At 43.0% G+C, this 25545-nt stretch overlaps 2 protein-coding genes across 2 annotated transcripts; both read left to right on the forward strand.

The window, feature by feature from the left end:
• Window positions 1–1564: 1564 nt before the first annotated feature.
• LOC144681616 (inter-alpha-trypsin inhibitor heavy chain H3-like) lies at window positions 1565–8581 on the forward strand. Its single transcript, XM_078543379.1, has 4 exons — window positions 1565–1746; window positions 3224–3409; window positions 7941–8080; window positions 8424–8581. Exons 1-4 carry the CDS (start codon window positions 1678–1680, stop codon window positions 8464–8466), a joined length of 438 nt encoding a protein of 145 aa, XP_078399505.1. The 5' UTR covers window positions 1565–1677; the 3' UTR covers window positions 8467–8581.
• Window positions 8515–23688, forward strand: LOC144681449 (inter-alpha-trypsin inhibitor heavy chain H3-like). Its single transcript, XM_078543035.1, has 6 exons — window positions 8515–8581; window positions 10397–10634; window positions 14550–14600; window positions 20047–20219; window positions 22435–22546; window positions 22649–23688. The coding sequence occupies exons 1-6, from the start codon at window positions 8515–8517 to the stop codon at window positions 22791–22793; spliced, it is 786 nt and encodes a 261-aa protein (XP_078399161.1). The 3' UTR covers window positions 22794–23688.
• Window positions 23689–25545: the final 1857 nt, after the last annotated feature.

Consider the following 25545-nt stretch of genomic DNA (forward strand, 5'->3'; position numbering starts at 1 on the left):
GCAGTAAGACTTCTGGACAAGGCCCATCAAGACAAGCAACTCCCTGAAAGAAGTGTCTCCACGATTATTTTGTTAGCTGATGGTGATCCAAATGAAGGTTAGTGAAAATAAATGCCTTATATTTCTGCCTTGTGAAAGTCTGTCCAATGGAATTAAATTTTGAAACTGGACAGGGTAGACATGAGACAGACTATATCGGGTCTTGCGTTCTGGTGCTTCCTTTGCTGCTGATAAGAAGTTCTTTGAAAACATTGCAACATTTCATAACCGATGCCTTCAGATAGTAAAATACAAAAATAGGAGTAAAACATTTTGTGTTCCTTTTAGAAATTGCCAAACTAGAGGGATTGTCTCTCTTACAAATTCGGGACTGCATTAGAAATCTTCCTGGATTCACTTCCTTTCAGAGTTAATTCCCACTGCCCTTAATCTGTTCATGCAGCAGTAGGACCCAGGAGTGTAACAGTTGTCCCTTATGATAAAAACTACATTTCTGTATCTGAAAAGAAACAACGTTCAGATAGCACAATTCTTGTCCACAGGATTTCCCAAAGTGCTTTACAGAAAATTAATTATTTTTGAAGTTTAATTACTGCTGCCAATTCCCTCAGAGACAGGCTCCACAAAGAGCACTATGTTCACAGCCGTAAAATTTTGGGAGTCCTCCAGTATATTGACAATTTTTTTTCTGAAGTTGGTTGAGAGAAAAATATTGATCAGGACACCAATGAGAATTCCCCAGCTTTTCTTCAAAATAGTATCAAGGGTTCTTTTACGCTTAGCTGAGACAATTTAATGTCCTAACTGAAAGACAGCACATCGAACGTTGCAACACTCCCTCAGTTCTGCACTGTCATCCTTAATTATGGTGCTTAAGACTCTAGAGTGTGATTTGAAGCCACAAATTTTTGACTCAGAGGCAAGAGAGCTACTATTGAACCATGCCTTACACTTTATACACATAACCTTTGTGTATCGGGGGTAGGGGGAATGTGGAGTTGAGGCCACAATCAGATTAGCCACGATTTTATCAAATGACGGAGCGGGTTCGAGGGGCCGAATGGCCTACTCCTGCTCCCAATTCGTATGTTCGCATGTACTCCTTCTATTTCTCCAAAGGCAGGCTGAATTAACACTGGGTGAGCAAAGTTTTATTTCAGTGCTGCTTTATACCATGGTTGTTAAAACATGCAGAATAATGAGATTAATGAGAGTGACTTGAAACAATTTCTCCAGTATCTATTTGTGCATTATTACAAAAGAGGTCAGATGTCCAAAAGTAACTAAAGTATTTCTGAAGTACATGCCATGCGATACCTGTATTAGTGATAAGAGTACTGCAACGAATGTCTTAGTCATTTTATAATGGGACCTAAACTACTGCTAATGTAACCCAAGTCAAACCTTCTCCCTGTCCTGATAGAACCCTTTAACGGGTCTGTGAAAAATAGAAATTCCTGAATAGTCATTTATTTTACCTCAGATTTGTAGCACATTCATCTAAGAACTGAGTTCTCCAAATGAGCAGTTCCAAAATAAATTATATTTGCTTATTTTTATTACGGAGAATCAAACCCAACAAAAATCCAGCAGAATGTTAAAAATGCCACCAATGGCAGGTACAACGTGTACTGCCTTGGCTTTGGTTATGATGTTAAGTACAGTTTTCTCAAGAAAATGGCACTGGAGAATAATGGAATAGCACGGAGAATTTATGAGGATTCAGATGCTCCCTTACAGCTTCAGGTAAAATGGTTATTAAATATTTACAGATGTTGGCTCACTTTGTATGGCTCAGAATTTCCTCAGATGCTCCCCATTGCTGCTGTAACTTCAACGTGAGTGCTGCCAAATGCCTGTTGACACTAGTGAACTGGGTTACAACCACATTTCCAGTAAAGTTATAGTGGTGGAGTGGGAGCATCTCTGAGAAAAATCCACCTAGGTTTTAATCCAACACCCCAGGCAGGAACAAGATGAGTTCAGCATGGACACCCAGTTTATAGCCACCCGATTTTGCTTGCTATTGATATTTACAAGAACGCAAGAATTAGGAGCAGGAGTAGGCTGTTTGGCGTTCAAGCCTGCTCCTCCATTTGATAAGATCATGGATGATCTGATTGTGACCTCAACTCCACTTTCCTGTCTTCCCCCATAACCCATGACCCCCTTGTCGATCAAAAATCTATCTCAGTCAGCTTTGAATATATTCAATGACCCTGCTCTACTGCTCTCTAGGGAAGAGAATTTCACAGACTAACAACCCTCTGAAAGAAAAGAATTCGCCTCATCTCATTCTTAAATGGAAGACTCTTAATTTTTAAACTGTGTCCCCGAGCTCTCCACTTCCCCAAAAGGGGAAACTTCCTCCCAGTATCCATCCTGCCAAGTCCACTCAGGATCTTATATGTTTCAATAAGGTCACCTCTTATTTTTCTAAACTGTAATGGGTATAGGCTCAACCTGTTCAACCTTTACTTCATAAGCTAACCTCTTATCCCAGGAAACAGTCGAGTGAGCCTTCTCTAAGCTTCTTCAAATACAATTATATCCTTTCTTAAGTAAGGAACTGTATGCAGTACTCCTGATGCAGTCTCCCTAAGGCCCTGTACAACTGTAGTGACACTTCCCTACTGTTATACTTTTCAATAAATGCCCACATTCCCATTTGCCTTCCTAATAACTTGTTGCATATCTGCACCTGCATACTAACGTTTTAGAACTTTTTGACTTCAATGTTGCACATAATTGGATGGGAAGGATGTGCTGCATAAAGTCATTTATAACATTTCAGTAAGGCAGCAGTTTCACTTATAAGTTACAGCTTGTATTTGTATATGGTAAGCATTCAAAGTGCTTGTAAGGTTGGGAGAATGCTTTGAATGGGACAGCAGTTGTTGATTAATACAAGTACAGGGAAAGATTTTGTGACATGTACTTGGGGCAGTTTCCTATGAGAAGCCATTGCATAGTCTTACATTGGCATCTTTCTACAGGTTTGCCATCCTCTTTCAAATTTGAAACCAGGTTTTCTGGGTTTCATAGCAGTTTGCATACTGTCAGCTGCAACTGAGTAGGAAATCTTAGAAATCCTTAATATCAGGGTAAATGGTCTTGCAATCTCAGTTTGTGTTTCAATAGGAGTTTCCACACTAAAGACTCATCAATATTATGGTAACTTAGAAAGTTGTCAAATTCTTTATTTTTTTTTTCTTTTTCACAGGGTTTTTATGATGAGGTGGCAAATCCCTTACTTTTAGATATTGAATTGCAATATCCAGATAATGCCATTTCAGAATTAACTCAGGCCAGTTTTAAACAGTATTATGATGGGTCTGAAATTGTCGTGGCTGGCAAGATTTCAGACAGTAATCTGGATTTACTCATAGCAGAGGTCTTTGCTCAATCTGTAAGTACTCTCTATCAGTTATTCCAATTTGTTTATTTACATTTTTGATGAATCATAGACCACAGTAATGCAGTGCAATATTAAGTTATTTAGCCCATTGTGCCTATGCCAACTCTTTTAAAGGACTATCCACTTAAATTTATTTCACTCCCATTTTCTTATACCTTTCCAAAATTATTTTCTTACAATTATTTATCTACTTCCCTTTTAAATGATATTATCATGGATTCTGTTTCTATTAACTTCACTGGGATCTGTAGGATGGTCCTAAAAATTTCCATACAAAAATCTCCTAGAATCATAGAATGACACTGCACAGAAGACCATTTGCCCCATCGAGCCTGTGATGGCTCTTTGAAAGAGCTATCCAATTAATCCCACTCCCTTGCTTTTCTACATAGCCCATCATTTTTTTTCATTTTCTCTACAGCAGTTTACCAAGGCTCCTTCAATGGCATCGTCCAAACCGTAACCTCCACCACCTAGAAGGACAAGGGCAGGCAGCAGGCGCATGACAATACCATCACGTGGAATTTCCCCTCCAAGTCACACGCCATCCTGACTTGGAACTATGGCCGGGATTTTCCTTACCCGCCGGCATCGGGCGCGTTCGGTGGCATGAGCGGACAATATGACGAGAAGGCCAAAAATTGGTTTCATGACGTTGTGAAACCAGTTTGCGGTCGTCAGCTCTGCCCGCCAATGGCGGGCCGCGTTCCCCGCCATCGGACATCGGGAAGGCGTTAACTTGGATGGGCTGCATTTTGCTTGGGACTTCAAGGCTTGTTTGCCTACCTTGCTTCGGTCAGCGCTCGCAGTCATCAGTGGCAGGCTTCACAGACAACATCAATTCACTTTTAGGAGGGCTCACGGGGAGGTCTCTACCTACCAGATCAGCCATATTTGGGTGGCTTTTCAACGTATGCAGGGCAAGGTCTTGCTTGGGGAAGAGGGCGAAGTTGCCTCAGGCAAGGGAAGAGGCTGCAGGATGAGAGCTGTACTGGGGAAGGTGGGTATCCCAGGGTGTGTGTGGGGGCACATAGTGATCTGTGCAAGTGGCCTCAAGATGATGAGTCTGAGGAGGCAGTCTCTAGAGGAGATGAGGCCAGATTGACATGTGAGGCTTTGTGTGTGAGAGTGTTGATGTCCCTTGATCTGGCAGTGAGTGAGATGCCAGTGAATGTGTGATGGGCTTGAGTGTGTGAGTTGTTATACTCTAGCTGCACGGATGAGATCATTCATCCTGTATCTGCCAACCTCTTCTGAGCAACATTGGCATTGATCACCACTGATTACCAAGCCCGAGTGATAATGTAGCTTCCCTCCTGCGGCCAGAGCGGGGGTAGAGGACATCATAGCAGGCCTCCACGGCGTCCATAAGGTGCTCAAGGGCTGCAGTCTTCTTGCCTTTCGGGGCCATGTCTTCCTTGTAGCAGTCCTGGGCTGGAAGCATTGAGCGCGGCACCAATACATCACAGCCCAAAAGAGGAAGAAGGTCAATATCTCAACCTGAATGCAGCCCAACCGAAGAGAGGAATTCCAGGTGTAGCTCACAAATCAATCTGGAAAATCTTCACACATCCAACTCAATTGCAGTTCAGTGCGATCAAATAAAGTCAGTTGTACTAGATTCCTGTGCCCAGACCAATAGGTTCAATGAAAATGCTGCTCAAATGTGGCCTTCATTGCCTAGCAGAACAACCAAAGATCGCAAGTCAAGAAGGCAACATTCCAACAGCTCAAGGCTGATGCCCAAAAACAAATCCAAAGGTTAAGGACAGGTGGTGAGAAAATAAAGCCCGAGAGATCCAATAAAATGGTGACTATCATGACATGCAAACTGCTTTTGAAGCCAGCAGGGCTATCTATAGACCAAGGTCAAAAGAACAAAATCCCCTTGGCTCACAGGATGGTGTTTTTCTTCTGAAGAATGACATTGCCGTCCATCAACACTGGAAAGAACAACTCCTGAACAATGAATCCACAGTGGCATCTGATACTCTCCAGGCTAGCACCCAAAACCCTCTGGTAGTCTCCATGTGTGAACCATCATCAATGGGAAAGCTGCAATAAGTAATCAAATGGCACCACTCCCATATCTAAGGAAGATTAGAACTCCCACAATTTCCATGCTTGCTTCCCTCAGCAACCTAACATGCATCCAGTCTAGACTAGGTGACTCTTTTACTTCGAGCGCTGCCAATCTTTTAAATCCCTCTTCGATATTTTTATGCTCTCTAATTTCTCTTCTACCTCCTCCTATAATGTGACATTGGCAGCATCCTTTTCTTCAGTAAAGCCAGATGTAAAGTATTCATTTAGTACCCATGCCATGCCCTCTGCCTCCATAAGAAGATCTTTTGGTCCCTAATCATCACCACCCTATTACTATTTATATGTTTGGGTTCCCTTTTACGTTATGCACTACTCTGTTCTCATATACTCATCTTTTTATTCTTTCACAGGATGTGGGCATCACTAGCTAGGCCAGCATTTGTTGGCCATCCCTAATTGCTCTTGAGAAGATGGTGGTGAGCTGCCTTCCTGAACTGCTACAGACCATGTGGTTTAGGTACACCCACAATGATGTTAGGGAGGCAATTCCAGGATTTTAACCCAGTGACAGTGAAGGAACAGTGATATAGTTCCAAATCAGGGTGGTGTGTGGCTTGGAGGGTAGCTTGGAGGTGGTGGTGTTCCCATGCATTTGCTCCTGTCCTTCTAGGTGGTAGAGGTTGCAGATTTGGAAGATGCTGTCGAAGGAGTCTTGGTGAGTTGCTGCAGTGCATCTTGTAAATGGTACACATTGCTGCCACTGTTTGCCCATATTATTTCTTTTTTCAGTTCTTCACTGCACTTTTCATATTCAGCTTACTTTTATTCTGAATTAGCAGCCTGGCATTTATCTTAAGCTTCCTATTTCTGTTCCATTTTAATCTCTATCTCTTTAGCCATTCAAGGAGTTCCAGATTTGGAACTGCTTGGTTTTCTCCTCATGGGAATGTGTATCATCTGCTCCCAAAGCATCCAGTCTTGTTTTATTGATTTATCTAGTTATCTCTATCTATTTATTTGTTTGTATGTTTATTTATTTATTTGTTTGTTTGTGGACATTGCTGGCAAGGCCAGCATTTCTTTCCCATCCCAATTGCCCTTGAGAAAATGATGGTGAGCCATCTTCTTGAACTGCTGCAGTCTGTGTAGCTTAGGTGCACCCAGAGATATAGGGAGCTTCAGGATATTGATCCAATAATGATGGGGGAATGGTAATATATTTCCATGTGTGGATGGTTTGCAGGTGGTGATGTTCCCTTGCTCCTGCTGCCCATGTCCCCTTCTAACTGGTACAGGTTGTGGGTTTGGAAGGTGCTGGCGAACAAGCATCTCCTTGAAAACTCAAAGTGTAGCAGAACATGTCAGAAGCAGCACCAGGCTGCTAAAAATGAGGTGTCAACCTGGTGAAGCTGCAACACATACATGATAAATAGCAGAAGCAGTGCGTTACTGACCGAGATAAGTGATCCTACACTAATGGATCAGATCAAAGTTCTGCAGTCCTGCGACATACAGTTATGAATGGTGATGGGTGATTAGACAACTAACTAGAGGAGGAGGGCCTACAAACATATCCATGCTCAGTGATGGTGGAGGCCAGCATGTCAGTGTAAAAGACAAGGCTGAAGCATTTTCAGCCATCTTTAGCCAGTGTGGTTCACTCAACATGATATCGAGATATGGCTGAATACACTGGAAATAGCGAAGACTAAGGGTCCTGACAACATCCTAGCTGTAGTACTGAAGATTTGCACTCCAGAACTAGCCGTGCCTGTCGTCAGGCTGTCCCAGGACAGCTTCAACACTGGCATCCACCTGACAATGTGAGAAATTGCTCAAGTTATGTCCTGTCCACAAAAAGCAGGACAAAATCCAACCCAGCCCACTACCGCATCATCAGCAAAGTAATGGATGGTGTCATCACCAGTGCTATCAAGCAGCATTTACTCAGCAATAACCTGCTCACCAGTGCTTAGTTTGGGTTCTGCAAGGCAAGTTGGCTTAAGACCTCATTACCTTGGTACAAACATGGATAAAAGAGCTGAATTACAGGGGTGAGGTGAGAGTGACTGCCCTTGACATCAAGGCATTTGACCGAATGTGGCATCCAAGAGCCCTGTCGAAATTGAAATCAGTGGAGATTGGGGAAGACTTTCCACTGGTTGGAGTCATACCTAGCAAAAAAGAGCAAAAGAAGATAGTTGTTGTTGTTGGGGGCCAATCATCTCAATCCAGGATTTGATAATTAAGTACTATCTGTTCACATTGTATATTGTATAAATCCTATCAAATTTTGTTTTTCAGAGAAATGAAAATAAGTGCTTTATGCCTAACAATTAATTGTGAAAATGTTACAAATTAACAGTATCTTTAAAACATAGTTAACTGCAAATTGTGAGCTAATGTCAACAAAGTGTCATGTACTTTCCTGATATTTTAACAGAAGGTTCAACCAATCTCCTTAATTTTCCAACAGGCCAATGAACACCTAACTCTAAAAGCTGAAGTGAAGGTATCAGAAGTTGAAAATGTTACTCAACAGCAGCAATACATTTTTGGTGATTTCACTGAGCAACTGTGGGCTTATTTGACCATACAACAGCTCTTAGAAAAGCGGTAAAGTAGCAAGTTTTCTGTCTGCAAGGTTGAAATACAAAAAACTAGTTTATGTATAAGCAGTGATTGGTATCATATCCGATCCACCAGCACCTGAAAGATAGGTTAATGCTTTGCTATTAACTCTTCATTATCCTTTAGTTTTACTAACTATAGCTGTCACTAGTGCAAAATGGCTAAATAATCATTCTAGCTTAATTATCGGTTTTGATTACTTGTAAAGGAATAGCACGTAAACAGTTAAACATGAATGCAGGAAAATTAATTAAATGACAGCACAGATATTTACAGCATTGGATAACAATATGTTACAAAATTAATTACTACCAATTGTTATATTCAGGGTTTCCGCAGAGACCAATGAAAAGAAAAACCTAATGGACTGAATCCTGGAACTTATACTCAAGTACAGCTTTGTAACACCATTAACATCAATGGTTGTCACAAAACCAGAGGAAAATAAGAAAGACAGCTTTGTGGCTGACAAACTGTCAGAAGATGGTAATGTTTGAATAAAACTACCCTTAGATGAGCCTTGATTTTGCAATTGAAGTTCACCTTGTATATCAGTCAACAGGTTTGATTTAAAAAGCTATATGTTTTGCTAACACACAGACATCATCTTTCAATTAATTGTTAATTAAAGATCACTACAGTCCTAAAGATAAAAGTAACTGCATTGAAACAAATAACCTTCAAAAAAAATCAAATTCTACAAATGAATTACATTCTGAACAAATTGGGATTCTTCATATGACCATCAAAGGCAGCTAAGAGTTTTAATTGTATTGAAGGAATATAGTTGATTGTCCATGAAATTGCTCCTTAGAGACAAATACAGTGTTTTATAATGAAAAAAACATTATGCTATGAAAAACACAGTCGTATTATTAGGTGGGAATGTCGATATCCTGTGCTGTAGGCCATCAAAAAAAAATAGAAAAATATGAGTGTCCAGTCCGGATTTTGACTTCAAGGTCAGGTGCGCTGAGACCGAAGAACTCCCAGCTCTGCGAACCCAATCTTTAAAATAGCTGTCCGAACTTCTATTTTTCAGTCGGGGTTGGGTGGGGGGAGGGGTGGCTGGGCAGGTTCAAATAAAAGCTGGGATGGGTGGGCCAGGAAGTAGTGAGGGCTGGAAAGCAGATCTGGCTCATGTTGGGCACCTCGGGCACAGATAAAAACGGGCCTTCAGGAAGCCCATTTGAGAGGTAGGTCATCAATGGTGAAGTCCCTGTACCTCGGAGGACATGTCATCCCCTTGTCAAGTGAATGTCAAAGTTGTAAATGTTGTCCAACTGTTAGCTGACACTGGAACGTATGGCCCATCATCGGCTTTCCCTCTGGGAGAATTGTCATTGTTGCTGCCTAATCAAAGTGTACTGTACTGAACCATTGAAAGCATGGAGTGGATTCTCAAGATACAGCTATGGAGGTGGCACTGTCTTGCCACCACTATCCTGCACAGATATTATGCAGTTATGTGGTAGTTGCCAAGACTCAGTGGGTGAACAGTGCCATGCTCATTATCCTATCCACTTGCTCTCTTGCCACTCATCTATCAGGATGTACCAACACATTTGACCCTTGACCAGGTCCCTCACAACTACACACTGCCATGGCATAACAGTGTGACTAAGAGGAAGGAACCAGTAGGGCTGTCAGTAGTCGCAGAGCATAGCATACACAGCCGATTTGCGCAGAGCCATTTTCTCCACCAAACCTTACCAGTAATCATTGATGATTTAGCGAAAATGGTTAGTGCATGTAAACACAAAAATGAATGAGACCATTGTAACCTGGTTCACACCCTTTTCGCCTCACATTTTTATTCATAGAATGTCACACAGGAAACATAGGGGAAGGGATGGGTCTAGCTGCCCCACACTTTTCTCACCAGGACCTTCAAGTTCTGATGGAAGAGGTCCAGAAGACTTGCTGACTGCTGTAATGCACCTACAGCAACCAAGAAAGCCTGGATTCAAATAGTGGCTGCAGTGAGTGCAGCAGAAGACCATCAGCACTCATGGATTTAGAGCAGGAAAAGGATCAGTGATCTGCTACATCCCAGCAAGGTGAGTAACTTGACTGATCCACACAGAGCTTTAAGGGAAGGGTCATAGTTGCATGCTGCAGCTAAGGTGTGAGATATGGCACATACCTCTGCTTCAGCATTGAGTCTTGTAGTGTATGCAGCTCATATAGGTGGGCACAGCACACATATGAATGAGCACTGTGATGCAAAGATACAATGAAGAGCAATATCCCTCCATGCACTATATATCAGGCTAACGTAAGTTCATGTTGTTGTTGCAGACCAGAAGAGTGTCAAATGCCGTGGAGATAGCCTGGACTGGGGGTGGGTCAGCCTGGCTGAGAAGCATCCATCCCGTGGAACAGATAGCCAGGAGGTTACCAGGGTGCCTGAGCAGCTGTCTGTTGGTGATGGTGAATTGCCTTTAGCAGGTGATAAAGGCGGTGTTGAAATCATCTTGGCACATGGTCGTAATGATGGAGGTCATGGTATCAGTTCATTGAGCACAATGGGATGCTGGCATGAGAGCATGCAATGATGGTGTTGCATCATAAGGGCAGTGCAATCATGCTTAAGACAATGGCATGCATCAATGAAACTCACCACACCGGAGTGCAGGAGGAGGAGTCAGAGACATCTGTGCACCATCCTCCTCAGAGGAGGGAGAAAAGTCACGATGATGCTCTAGTGGGCAGGCATGTGGAACCTCAGGAGTCACCTTTTTGGCACAATATTTAGGTAATCAGCAGCAGATGTGTGGACATCTGGCTGAGTTTCCTGAGGCTGTGGGAGCTCTTGGACTGTGAATGGTGGAGTCCCTCGCCGTCATGAGCTCCACATTGTGCCGGGTCTTACCACATGAGCTCCGAATGTGTCATATGGCCACTGTCATGGAGACACACATGCAGCAGAACTCAGAGTGGGTGCAAGAGCAGCATCTTGGCCAGGAAAGTATGCAAGCCTCCCTCAGTAGCCTGGATCAATCCACTGTATGAGCGCTGGCATCCTCAGAGTACATGAGGAGCTGTGTACCCTTAACGGGACGGTCGCACTGATGGCACGGAGGTTGCTGGAATGGACGACTGCCAGGCACCAGTAGCCAGCCCCATTAACCCCACCTGAAAGCCAACACAAGGCGGTGGAGGTAACTGAGGAGGGTGAAGGTACCTGGAGTTTTTCAGCATCCTGATCTTCTTCCACATCCCCAGCCCATCTGTCAGAGCCCTCGTCTGCTGCACATGTGCCAGTGACCACAGCTGCCTATGCAGAGATGCAGAGGTGCAGTCCGAAGGAGGTCCCCAACAGATGGCCACCTTGCTCCTCATTGCCGTTTAGACAGAGAAGTGAACAGCCTGCCTCCACCTCCTCTGAGGCAACACGGGAGGTACTTCGTAGGAGTGTGTGAGAGTAAAGGGCACCGTCTCGCCTAGAGCACTAATGGGTTCACCATGGTTATACTTTGCACATTGTATATAGCACATTTGAGCACTTCTTGAATATATTTACTTACTCTTGTACATGACTTGGTGTGTGTTTGTACACTAGAGAACTCAAAAAGAATGGCAACATTATGAAGGTAGTTCTTCCCAGTAGTAATGAGGTCGGCATGCAGAGGTCCATCTTGACGTGCCGTCAACAGGATCAAGATTGATGGCTAATTTGTAATGCTTTGAAGGGCTTCTTCTCTGCTGTATCACATAAGATTCCAGAGGTCAAAAGCTCAAGTACTGAGATGCACCTTGTATCTTTCATTGTTCATCCAAGCTTGACCTTAAGGGAGGTTCAATGATCAGACTTCACGAACAGATCCTGGGCAGCAGGTACATCTCAAGCATGAGTGCTGGGTGCAAGATATTCATCTGCACTGCAGTGTTGCACATTGGCCTAGTGTACGCATCACAGCTCAAGAGGCCGTGTATCGTGTAGCTACTATTGATCATCTGCCCTGCCCACTGCATTTGCGTTCCAGGTGTCACAAGATGTGCTTTATCCAGTAAGCAGAGGTATATGGAAGCCAGGAACATTGCATGTGGTGCCCACGTCAGGAACTGGACCATTGGCCAGAATGAATGGTGCCCAAGTTCTTTCGAAGAGCTGTTTGTTTGCATGCATAGTTATGGGTTCCTCATACGTGAGATATCTTATCTACATGTATGCTACAACATACAATCCTATCAGCATGTACATGGCTTGAAGTCTGATGTCATGTCACTCTCAGCATTATGGCCCCTCATTTACAGTCGTTAATATTCTTGTGAGGGGGCCAGTTTGTGAATGACAGGTTGGGGACCTCCTTCAGCATTCGTGTTTGCAATGTGATGAGGCCCATTGTTTTGATGGTGAGGATTTCAGCAAGATGAATGTGACTGAGTCCAACTCAATGATTATTCTCTCCCTTACGGGGGATGGGCAATCCCTTGAGTAATTGTGGAGCCAATGTATAAGGTTCTTTAGGTGGAAGTATGTCACCAGAGATAGGTTGATGGCAATTGTGATATCAGAGGACCTTATGAGAATCTATTTTGCACAAAGCGATGATTTCCCACAAACAGATCCAGCCGAGGCTATATGGCCATCTCTCCCAGCTGCTCTGCTATCGACAGCCTCATCTTCCTCCTCCTCAGAGGTTGGAGCATGGTGTCATCATCATCGATTGGTATGCCCCTTCACTGTGCAATGTTGTGCAACATGCAGCACACCACTGCTATTCTTGATACCCATGTAGGGGCATATTGCAGAGCTCCACCTGAGCAATCAAGGCACTTGGCACGCATCTTTAAAATGCCAATGGCCTGCTAGATGACACTCCTGGTGAGCACATGGCTGCTATTGTAGCTGCGCTGTGCCTCAGTTTGTGGGCTTCTAAAGACCGTCATTATCCAAGTTCTTAAGCTGTAGCCCTTACCCCCTAGAAGCCAACGAGGGATATGTATTGGCACTGGAAATAGCTGAGGGGGTTGGGAACTCCTTAGTGTGAAGGAATCATGGCAGCTACCAGGGAATCTTGTACACACATGAAGGAAGACCTTGTTGTGGCCACAAACCATCTGTATATTGAGTGGAAGAACTTCTGGTTGACAAAGGTATTCGCATGTTGAGCTGGGGCCTTTATGGCAACATGGGCGCAACTAATAAGACCCTGCACCTGCTCTATCATTACCACTCCCTTTGTCTTGTGTCCATGACATCCTTGTTATTTAACCTTTCCTGCTCTCCAACCTATCCCTGACCTTCTATTTTGCTCCACCTGCTCCAACCATCACCACCCCCCCACCTTCAACAGCATAAAATACATCATATTTCTACCTCCCTACAGCTCTGAAGAAGTCATAGAGAATAAAAACATTAACTCTGTTTCTCTCTGCAGATGTTGCTAGACCTGTTGAGTTTTTCGAGCATTTTCTGTTTTTACTGCAGCTGAGGGAAGCCTGCTAATTGGGAAAAGACTAACTCTCTTTCCTGAGGCTGTCGTGGTGGTGAAAATCTGGGTCTCCACCTTCCTTCAACTGTTTCTATACTTTCTGTTAATTTTGTGGTCAGTATATGTTTTCCATTGTTTCTACCATATTCTTTGCATCACAAAGCACTTTAGCTGTTATGCCTCACTAGACTAAGCTCTAATTCTAAGCGGGAGTTTCCAGCCCTGCCCACAGCCAGAATCGTCCGGTCCCGCTGAAAGTCAATGGACTTTTGGCTGAGCCACCAAATCTCCCATGGCAGGCCCCACCATGACGGGGCCAGAAAATCCCATCTTCTGTCTCTCATTGTTGTTGATTTTAACTGGCTGAAATTGGTGATAACAGGGCTGTAATGGACTCAATTTAGTAGACATACTGCCTCATTAAAGCAGACATTCTGCCTGTTGATTGTTTTGAATTGATGTCAATTACAGTTCAGTCCAGATCCATGGTCAGTAAAGCAGCTTAACTGCTGAATCATGGGCCAGGATTTAACATGGTCCACTGGCTGGAAAGTCAGGAGCAAGTCTCTGGTCTTGGAAGCCACAACCCTAGTTGGCTGAAGTCGTAGTTTGCATCTCTCTGAGGTAGATGTCCTGCCTCCAAGAGCTGTTGGCCAATCAGAAGGCCAGCAGTTCTTCAGTCCCAGCAAGGCCAAGGGGAGCCTGAAAAATCCTGACCTGTTTTTTTATATAAATCAAAGTTATCATTATATATCTAATATATCCCTCTTGTGCTTTCTCACCCTTTCTCTCTGCATGTGTCTCCTGTAAGTTTTATACTTTCTCTTCCTCTTGCATACCATGCGGAGTAAGCAACAGGCTAGACACTACAAACAAAAATTATATACTTTTACAAGGCACATAGTTCTTTAAAAATTTTACTACAGTTGGATCCAACAATATTCTATGGACACATGCTAGACACATTTTTTAAAATTGTTATAAGTAGTTATGTGTTTTAATTTATTTTTCAGTAAATTCCTGGAGACATCAAATACACCACAGTGCACCAAGATATGCAAAGAGTAAGTTTTTGTAAACAAATCTTAATCATATTTTGAGGTGCATCTGAGAAAAGTGATAAGCTGCTATTCGAGTGTAAGAGATTCTTTATCAAGTCAAATATGTGAAGGAAGCTCTGATTTCAATGCATTGTCACCTCATTTGCTGCAGTGTTAAGTAATGGGCCTGGTAGCTCCATGAGCAGAAGAAGCAGAACCAATGGCTGCCAGAGCCAGAATGGTAGAGAAAGAATATATGCCAATGAGTGAAAATGAGAATGCCAGTAGAAGCAGGAAACAGAGTGCCATCTGGAGATGGAAAGATGCGTATTCTATTACATATTCACGGAAGTCCTAGTTGTGTCATGATTCCTCAAAATTGTAATTGGTTATGCGATGAAGGGAGTTTTATGTGTCGCTACATTGAAACTTTAACACAGGGAGCATGAAGAAAAGGTTGGGGGAGGGATGGTGGTTGGTAATGGAAGAGGTTGCCCTTAGAGACAAGTGCAATGATCATACTATTGGTGGAAGTGGGGAAGAAAGTATTTGGAGGCAAGTTTTTGTGAGTTCCGTTATTTTTCTAAAGACTTAATAACTACATTCAAAATTATATAATGTTATCAGTTGAATTATTAGCTGTTAGCTCATGATACAGGGAGGTTAGCAAAAAACACAATTAAGAAAATTGCTTGATCAGTCCATTTTGTGGTACTTGCTGGTTATCAGTTGTAGCGTGGTAAGGAAATGCTTCCTTCAATTTCTGTTGTTTACACATTCCTCGCTTTTGCCATTAACCACTGGCCAAGTGAAGAGAACTGTTTTTGTTCATTTGTATTTAATCATTCAAATACTTGATTGGTAACTTAGCAAATAAATAGTGTTTGAAGCAATCATGATTTTTTTTGTGCCTTAGAAATGTAACTCTGTAAAGGTATGACATTATTGAGACCTGATGCCTCGAAGCCACACTTTCAGATATAATGCCCATGAACCAAGATATATCACAAAACCAACCAATAAAATTGCTTAAAGAATTTTTTCAGCATTTCCCAAGTCATCAAACTATCTACTGCTAATAATTGAATTTAGAATTCAATAAATGTTTTTTAAAAGTATTCTTTTAGAAATATATTAAACTTGGCACTACACAGACATGCTAGACACAGGTTTATCAAAATTGGAACAATACATCCAGGTTTTAATATGTAACACCGTGCCACATGAGGGGATATGGTCAGATGACCAAAAGCTTGGTAAATAAGTATGTTTTAAGGAGCATCTTAAAGGAGGAAAGCAAGGTAAAGTGGTGAAGAAAGAATACAGGGAGTGTACTCAAGGGTTGGGGGTCTAAGCAACTGAAGTTCTGGCCACCAGTAGTGGAGCGATTAAAATTGGGGATGCTCAAGAGACCAGGATCAGAGGAGCACAGATATCTTGGATTGTGAGTCTGGAAGAGATTACAGAGATCGGGAGGGGTGAGGCCATGGAGGGATTTGAAAACAAGGATGCAAGTTTAAAAATCAATTACTCGCAAAACCACTTATATTTTTAATTGGCGCACCTAATAAATATACTTATTTCCATGTAACCCAGAAGATATTGCAGGGATGTTCGGCAGTTAAGTACTTTGAGTTACCTTAGTTACTTGGTTACACATTAATTTTCATCTTTTTCTAAGCAGTGGGACGTGCTTTCACTTCTGGCAAGACACAGCTTAAGCATTTATTCTTTATATCGTTGTATTAATAAATCTTTCGACCACATACATTTACATATAAAATTAATGGACAAGAAAAGACCAGGTGATCCATCAAGACTGCCCCACACTGAGGATTATCAGCACTTCATGTTTAAACACTTTCTCCCTTTCTCTATCCCTGCAGCCATACAATGGCCTGGGAGAAGCAAAGGAGAAAGAACCCAAGGCCAATTAGGGAAAAATGCACAGGAAAATTCCTCTCCATCCTTTTCAGTCCAGGAGATCATGTGGACAAACCTGTGAAGACCTTTAGGCTAGGGCTTTCTGGCCCCGCCACGGCGAATGCTGTAAGCTAGCCAAAAGTCCACTGACTTAGGCAGCACTGGTAAACCCTGCTGGTGGGCAGGACCAGTAAATCCTGCCATTAGCTTCAAAATGGTGCAATCTTTGCCCCAGTGAAGATCTGGTCCAGCTCACTCTTCATGGCATTCAAATGGTCAATATCCTCCACACCAGCTGGCAACATATTCTACTGGCTAACTACTCTTTTGGAAAAGAAGAGCAGCCTAACATATGGCCTGTTCCCACTCTTTTTTAATTTAGCCGCATCTCCCTCACCCGTTAAACTGGAATAACCTATCAAAAGGGATTTTATAAACCTTATGTGGTCAGCTCCAAGTCTACACTACGTTAAAGCAAATAGACCAACCCTTGAGCCTGTTTCAATAGCTGATGTTCTTTAAGCCAAGAATCAAATTGTGGCTCTCCTTTTCCAAGGCCACTATTTCATCATGTTTGGAATCAAAACTAGGCACAGTACTCCATATACAATCTCACTAGTGACCCATATCATGACAAAATTGTCCTTTGATTTATACTTCATAGTTCTATTAATACAATCCAATGTCCTGTCAGCTTTAGCTACATTTCTCTACAATGGTAATGGACCTATTATGATCTGTGCTCCATAACACCAATAGCGTTTTCCCCCTCAACCTGTATTGTTCTTTACAAATGATTTGTATATACTGTGTGGTTCTGACCAAGATGCATGTCACTGCATTTACCTAGATTTGCTATTGTGTGGTCTGCTTCCATAGCTTATTTAAATCTCTTTGCATTTGATAGAATCTTTTCTCTTTGTCTTAACCCTTGCACAAATTTTGGTGTCATCTGCAAACATATCGGCCACACTCCCAACACTACTGTCAAGGTCATTGATAGAGACAGTGGGAAGAATTTTCCCCCTGTCGGGGGGGAAGTGCAGGAACGGGCAGGCACAGGCGCGCCTCCAATTGGTGTCCCCAATTGGGGGCGTGCCACCATTTTACGTGGGCGGGCCAATTAAGGCTCGCCCAACGTGATGTCCACCAGGTGCGGGCGGGGGGATTCCCTCAGCTGAGAGTGCGCTCTTTCGCACATGCGCAAAAGAGTGCACTCATCTCCGTGAGGCTAAGTGCTACCTCAGGGAGATCGGCGCCAAATTTAAAAATGGTCAATGTACAAAAATAACATTTCCCTGATATGCCCCCTCATTTGACACTGTCAAATGAGTTGGGACCTGTCCATCACTTTTAATCAAACTTTTATAAAATTTTTTAAAACCCTCATGACACCTCATCCTGCCTGTGGATGAGGTTTCATGCCTTTTCTGAAGCCCGCCAGGGCTCCCGGCCTGCTCGCCAACCTTAAGGTTGGACGGACAGGTCCATTAATTACTTGAATTAGTTTTTAAATAGCTTCAATAGGCCGTTGACAGGTCGGCAGGCACACAGCTGATTCGACTGCACCCCCACCAACCTGAAAATTGAAATGACGCGGTGTGACATCGGGAGGTCTGCCCAACGTCATCCTACAACATTTTACGTGTTGGTGAGCAGGCCCCGCCCCCTGCTCGCCGACCTCAATGCCCTGAGGTAGACCCAGGGCCAATCCCAAGGGGTCACCTCAAGGCATACCTCTAGGCAGACCTACATTATTTAACTAACATTGTGGAATTTGTGACGATTTCTAATCCAGCGTATCAAATCCCTACTGATACCACAAGATTTTATTTTGTGAAGTAATCTAGTGTGAAATTCCTTATCAAAACTTTCTGAAAGCCCAGATAGACAAGGTCCACTGGATTTCCCTGATTTGCTACCCTAGTAACTTCCTCAAAAACAGATATCTGTGTCTGCTGAGATGCTTTCTTTAATTAAGAAAGCTGCACATAATCACATTCTTGTCCCCATGAGAAAGTCCACTTTGGTGAAGTGTCCAAGAGGGAATGATATGGCTGGAATTTAATGCCCTCCGCTGTGGCAAGTTGTGTGATTGGGGGGGCATTTAATTGAGCCGATTAATCTGCCTCGATTAAGTCCATGGCGGGAAGGCTCCGACCCACCACCAATTGAGGTGCTTATGTGGGGAATTAATGCTGCACTGATGTAACTAAAGGAAGGGAGACTGCCATTCGGGAAGCCTGTAAAGTGGGTTTGCGGGGTGGGGTCCCCCATTCAAAAGCACTCAGTGCCTGCTCAAGGAACCCGGCATCGGGAAGGTTGGGGAGGCATTGCTGACAGCGACCTCCTGACCTTGTGGTCAACCCAACCCGCCATCAGTCTCTGTTGGCTGGGTTTCTCGGCAATCCTGGGCCTTGGGTGGATCCATTACCACAAGTCACCCAATGGCACTGCTGAGCAATGAAGAGCTGCCGGCCTCTGATTGGCCAGCAGCCCTTGGCAGGCGGGACTTCCTTGATCCTGGGGAAGGCCCACCACTGCCCAGTTAAGTGCCTTAAGTGGATAGATCTAATCTGAAAACAAGCAAAGCTGCATTGCCCAGGACACAATAAATAAGGGAAAAGGCAACCCTATCCTAATCAATTAGACAATCCAAAAGCACATGGGAAAATTTTCAATTGGCTACCATTCCAATCTGCAAATGCAATTCCAAACATTTTGTAAATCGCAAGAATTTAAGACTCTGCCTGATATGGGGAATGACAGGAAAGTTGAACAGACAGAAGATCAGCTATGGCCGTATTAAACAGTGGAGCAGGCTCAAGGGGCCTACTCCTGCTCCTATTTCTTTTGTTCTTATGTTCTTATCCCCACACCCCACCACTACGGTAATACAATGTTCAGGTTGCTAAGATTTGAGCTCCAGTATCTCTCATACTTGAGTGATGTTAGTAGGCTGCTGCACCAGGAACAGTTGTTCAGGTTGGCAGGGTTCCTCACCTTAGCACTTCTCCCACATGCATTTACTGTAATTGCCAGTTACTCTTTCAGATCCCTTTCCAAGTCACTTCTGAAGTCTTATACAAAGTATGCATGGTTTCAAACAAAGTAAAGCTAACATTAAAATACTGAACATGCAGCTTCAGTTGCTACAGGATGCAGAGTGAGGGCATGAAGAATGCAGGAAGAGGTCAAATGGAGAATGTCCAATAGCCTGCAATAAAGGGTAAGTGAGACTGAACGACAGGTACAAATGGCTGAGACCTGAGACAGAGGAGCTCTTCAATCCTGCCACTGCGTTGAGAGTTGGTTGCTCAGATGATATATGATTATTCCAACTTGAAAGCAAGGGCCAAAAGAATGATTGTTACAGCAGACCAATTAAGTGAGATTTCAAGGAATGTCTGCTTATTAATATATAAAAATTATTAAAATACATTATTAGAATGGACAAGTTTGAGAGCTTTATTTGTGTTCATTCAGTGTTCAGGATATCAACATTTACAAACTGTATCATTTATCATCTCTAACATTTATTTCCTAGTTTCTCAATTTCCATCATGAAAGAAAGGAATCTCACACTAACAATGGGAGATGCTGCAACATTTGTTATTGTGCTGCATTGGGTGAGGAAAAATCATACTGTACACAGAGACTTTCTGGGATTTTATACACTTGACAGCCACAGGCTTTCAAATATGACCCATGGATTACTTGGTATGTAGAATATTCACTTCATCAGTTGCCTAGTCAGTTAAATGCTCTACTATTGGTGGCTGTGCCTTCAGCTGCCAAGGCCATAAATTCTGGAATTTCCCCCTTAAACCTTCCCACATCTCTATCTTGGTTTCCACCTTTTAAGACATACTTTAAAACCTACCTCTTTGACCAAGCTTTATTATCTGACTTAATGGCCGGGATTTTCCTGCCCCGTCACAAGCAAGACCCACCGCCGGTGAGGCGGCACCCCAGCCAGAAGCCCATTGACTTGGGGCGGGACCGGAAGATCGCGGCAGCGGGCGGGTGTGGAAAATCCCACTGCATATCTCCTGATGTGGCTCAGTGTCAGTTGTTTTTTATAATGTCCCTGTGAAGCACCTTAGGATGATTTATTACATTAAACTTGCTATATAGATACAAGTTGCTGGTGTTGTTGTTGTAAACACTGAACACCACTAACAAGCAATGCAGTTCTTGTACACATTCCTTTGCAACAAAAAACTATTAGACTCCTATCCCATATTTAGGAATGACTGCAGGATATATATTCCAAGAGCAGTAATTTTCCATTCTTCGCAGAAACTGACTGCAAATTTGACACCATCTATTCAGTTTTTGTCCTTGGATAGAGTTAAAAGAAACCAAATGTTCACATGAGTTTGACCACTCATTTGTGAAATAAATAGCAAAAAGAATAGTTCACCCTGGTTAAGGAGGTTTCAATTCCGGAACTCATAACTAATGGAGATTATTATTCTGCTGTCATTTTTGGAAAATACCTATTCCAAACTTTGAGCAGGATTTAAAAGTATAGGAGGAGGTCACCAACTGAAAACCTTTGGCAACACCGCCATTGCCATTTAATTCGGCCCAATAGAATTTAATCCCAATTGGGTACCTATCTGCCTGCCATCGGGCTTCCTAGTTCCTGTGAGAGGAATTTGATCCCCCACTGCCGATATCCTGCTGGAGGGCATATGTTCCAGCTTCATGAGCCATTGGCCATTCAGAAGCTAGCAGCTCTCCAACACTGGTAGTTCCACTGGGAACAGTGGCCACTGCCAGTACTGCAGTGTATCCTTTCACCAGGGATCGACGATGAAGGCCTAGGACACAGCTGAGTGGGGTGGATTCACAGGGAGCAGACAGGGAAGCCACAGCAAGGGGGGTGGGGGGGAAGAGGGATCAATTTAAAGGAAAGAGGTGGGTCTTAATCTGAGAACCTCCATTCCTGCTGACGGGTGCCGCTGTCAGGCTCAGAGGGTTGCTAACCCTCCAGGATTGGCCTGGAGTCTCCAATAATGAAGATCAATGCCCAGGACACTCCTGTGTGCAAACCTGGAGAAAAGTCATAGGGACATTAATTTTTTTGTCATTTTCTTTGAACATTTCCCTTTGCCAGAAATAAAAATATTGAAAACGGGTTCTGGAGTGCGGGAAGGCCTTTTGGCTGACAGTACAGCATCATCCATTTGGGCCATGAGTCTTTTTGCTTTCCATTTGACATAGAAAGGCAATATGTCACAAGGATGGATGTGTTGACCAATGAATGGCTGGAGTGTGGGGCATGTCATGTAATGAAACCTCCAGGAATACATTTCATCACAGTTGGCAATCCTATATACCTGGCAGTAGGTCTGTGCAGCTTTGCCCCTCTCCATCCCTGATTGAATATCAACGACAGCGGGATGAGGCTCTTAAATAGTCACTTATGCACCTCAATTGGCCTCTGAATGGAAGGCCCATTCTCTGGCCTTCCCAGCCTGGACTAAATCAGTGGGAGGCGGGGAGGCAATGGAATCTCTATTTCACAGCATCACACCTGATCAAACAGATTCCACCCCCGCCCCCAATTTCTGAACCTGCCTCTCAGGGGCAGGGGTGGGGGGTGGTTCTTAATCCCACCCTTTATTTAAAATCGATTTTAATTGAATTACCTAATTATCTATTAAATTAATTTTATACTAAATCAAATTACCGCCAAAGCCCTTGCACAAGCAAAAGCATTACACAATGATAAGCCTGAAATTCTTGGTTTAATCACAAAATCTAGCAACATCTTCTAAACTCATTCATCCTTTATGAATCATTAAGTCTTCCTCATTGGTGGAATAAACTAAATCTTCTTTATTCTGCATGGGCACCTTGCATTCAATACACCATATTGTACTTGTGATGTTCCAGTCAACTTAATTTATCTTTATTTTGACAGGCCAGTTTTACCATGAAGTAAATGCTGAGATATATAATATTCGCCCTGGCTTAGATCAAAGCAAACTTCGTGCAAAAATGATTGTAAAAGGTCATAAACTTATGGTAACAAGGTAATGTTGCAAAGATAGTGTAACACTTTTGACTTATAATTTAATAGTTGTAATTTGTTTGTATATTTCTTACATGTATTTTATTGATGATTTTAATTTTAGGGTGTACGAGAAAGATTACAGACTTGATTCAAATCGTGGTACCAATGTCCCATGCTGGTTTGTTAGCTACAACGTGAAAGGATTCATTGATGGAATTCCCACTGACTATGTTGTTTCTTCTTTATTTGACTCAATATATCCATAACCTGAGAGCAGATGGTGAAAGTTTATCCCTTTAGTATCCTTTGCATGACTTTACTGTTCAGTCACTTATATGTCAAATACGTATGTATTAAAAGTTGTATATCTGCAAGCACTTCAATTATAAATGTTTATGTTCATTTATAATGAAAACTGCCCATGTAAAATGACCAGATGTGGTTTGTGTATGTCAAAAATGGAACCAGGTGTTGTAAGGTGAACTCCATGCCGATCCAGGGCTGAAAATGTTTGAGCATTGGGGTCACTTTCGGATTCTGACCCTGTTCATGGGTACAGCGGCACTTCAGGTGCAATCTATCAGGATCTGATCAATTAATCGCCCTCCTCCGAGATCACTGTCCGATTTGGGACGGCAGGCAGGCTGAGGAGGTGGAAAGGCCAGTCAGCACCCGCAATGTGATGGCAGCTGGCAGTCTTCACTGTGGCAACAGTGGGAATGCTGCTAAACTGTCTGGGACACAAGGCAGCAATATAATGAAAGGGAGATGAGGCTGATGACAGTAGAAGGCTTCTCTTTAACCTGAGCACCCTCTGTGATGACAGACTCCATGGGAGACTGCTGCAAGGCTAGGCCTGTGCTTGCAGATGATTGCTGTCCTGCCATTTTTGCCATGTATAGGTCAGAGTGGTTGTAACTGTCAAGCTGCTCAGACCTCCTGAAGTGCATTCGCCTCCTGTGAGCTGAAAGAAATTTGTTGGTCTTCCATGGTAGAACAGATTCCAATATGAGGCTTTGCATTTGCTTTAATGACTGTAAAATTAAGTGATGCTGAATAAAGATAATGATGAAGTGCGTAATCACTGAAAACTTGTTATAGATACAGAAGATATTCTTACATATGCACACAAATAAATTGATTTTATTTTAAATTCATCTCAATCCATGTGTATTGTTGTTATTGCTGCTCCTTAGCCTATCATTTCTGCTATTCCATTAAATAGGATAATATCCCCAAATTTCTCTTGTGACAAACACATTTTCAACTTGCATTAGATTTAGTTCTCCTGCTTTTTCTTTAAATGTGGTTTGGTGCACTGGTTTCATGTTCTATTTACATGAGCTCCTGTTTTGTTTACTTGTATGATTTCTTTGTTTCTTCCCTCTCTAGATACTTCCCATCATTCTTCATCCTGTCCAATCTGCTTGTCGATCACATTTTCTCATGACAGTTGTTTTCTACTTAGGTCATTTTCACTAATTCATTCATTTTTATTTGTTCATTCACAGGATGTGGGCATCACTGGCAAGGTCAGCATTTCCTGTCCATCAGTAATTTCCCTTGAGAAGTTGGTAGGTAGCTGCCTTGTTGAACTGCTGCAGTCCTTGTGGTAAAGGTACTCCTACAGTGCTGTTGCGTAGGGAGTTCCATGATTTTGACCCAGGGATGCTGAAGGAATGACAATTTATTTCCTCATCAGGGTGGCATTTGACTTGGAGGTAATGGTGTTGCCAAGGGCCAACTGAAGTTGGGCTTATTGGTAGTAAGGTCATGGGTTTGGGAGGTGCTGTTGAAGAAATCTTTGAAAGTTTCTGGAGAGCATCTTGTAGATGGTACAAATTGCAGCCACATGGCGCCACTGGTGGAGTGAGCAAACATTAAGGTAGTGAATTAGGTACCAATCAAGCAAGTTGCTTCGTCTAGTTGGTACTGAGTTTCTTGAGTGTTATTAGAGCTGCACTCATCTAGGCAAATGGAAAGTATTGCACCATAATCCTGACTTGTGCCTTGTAGATGGTGGACAGGCTTTAGAGAGTCAGGAGGTGAGTTACTCACCACAGGATTCCTAACCTATGACCTGCTTTTGTCGCCACAGTATTTATATGGTTAATCCAGTTCAGTTTCTGGTCAATGGTAACCCCCAAGATCTTGATAGTGGGGGATTCAGCAATGGTAATGGCATTGAATGTCAAGGGGCAAGGGTTATATTCTCTCTTTTTGGAGATGCTCATTGCCTGGCACTTGTGTGGCACAAATGTTACTTGCCACGTCAGCCCAAGCCTGGATATTGTCCAGGTCTTGCTGCATTTGGACATGGACGGCATCAGTATCTGAAGAGTCGTGAATGGTGCTTAACATTGTGCAATCATCAGCAAACATCCCCACTTCTGACCTTATGATGGAAGGAAGGTCATTGATGAAGCAGCTGAAGGTGGTTGGGCCAAGAACACTACCCTGAGGAACTCCTGCAATGATGTCCCGAAACTGAGATGATTGACAACCACAACCATCTTCCTTTGTGTTAGGTATGACTCCAACTAGTGGAGAGTTTTCCTCCTGATTCCCATCGACTCCAGTTTTGCTAGGGCTCCTTGATGCCACACTTGGTCAAATGCTACCTTGATATCAAGGGCAGTCACTCTCACCTCACCCCTGGAGCTCAGCCCTTTTGTCCAGGTTTGAAACAAGGCTGTAATGAGGTCACCAGCTGAGTGGCCCTGGCGGAACCCAAACTGAGCATCAGTTGATTTCTAAGCAGTACTTGATGACACTTTCCATTAATTTACTGATGATCAAGAGTTGACTGATGGGGCAGTAATTGGCCAGTTTGGATTTGTCCTGCTTTTTGTGTACAGGACTTAACTGGGCAGTTTCCCACATTGCTGGATAGATGTACTGGAACAGTTTGGCTGGGGCACGGCAAGTTCTGGTGAACAAGTCTTCAGTACTATTGTCAGGGCCTTTGCAGTATCCAATGCTTTCAGCAGTTTCTTCACATCACAGAGTGAATCGAAT

This window comes from Cetorhinus maximus, chromosome 6 (assembly GCF_964194155.1).
Source record: "Cetorhinus maximus chromosome 6, sCetMax3.hap1.1, whole genome shotgun sequence".
Lineage (NCBI taxonomy): Eukaryota > Metazoa > Chordata > Chondrichthyes > Lamniformes > Cetorhinidae > Cetorhinus > Cetorhinus maximus.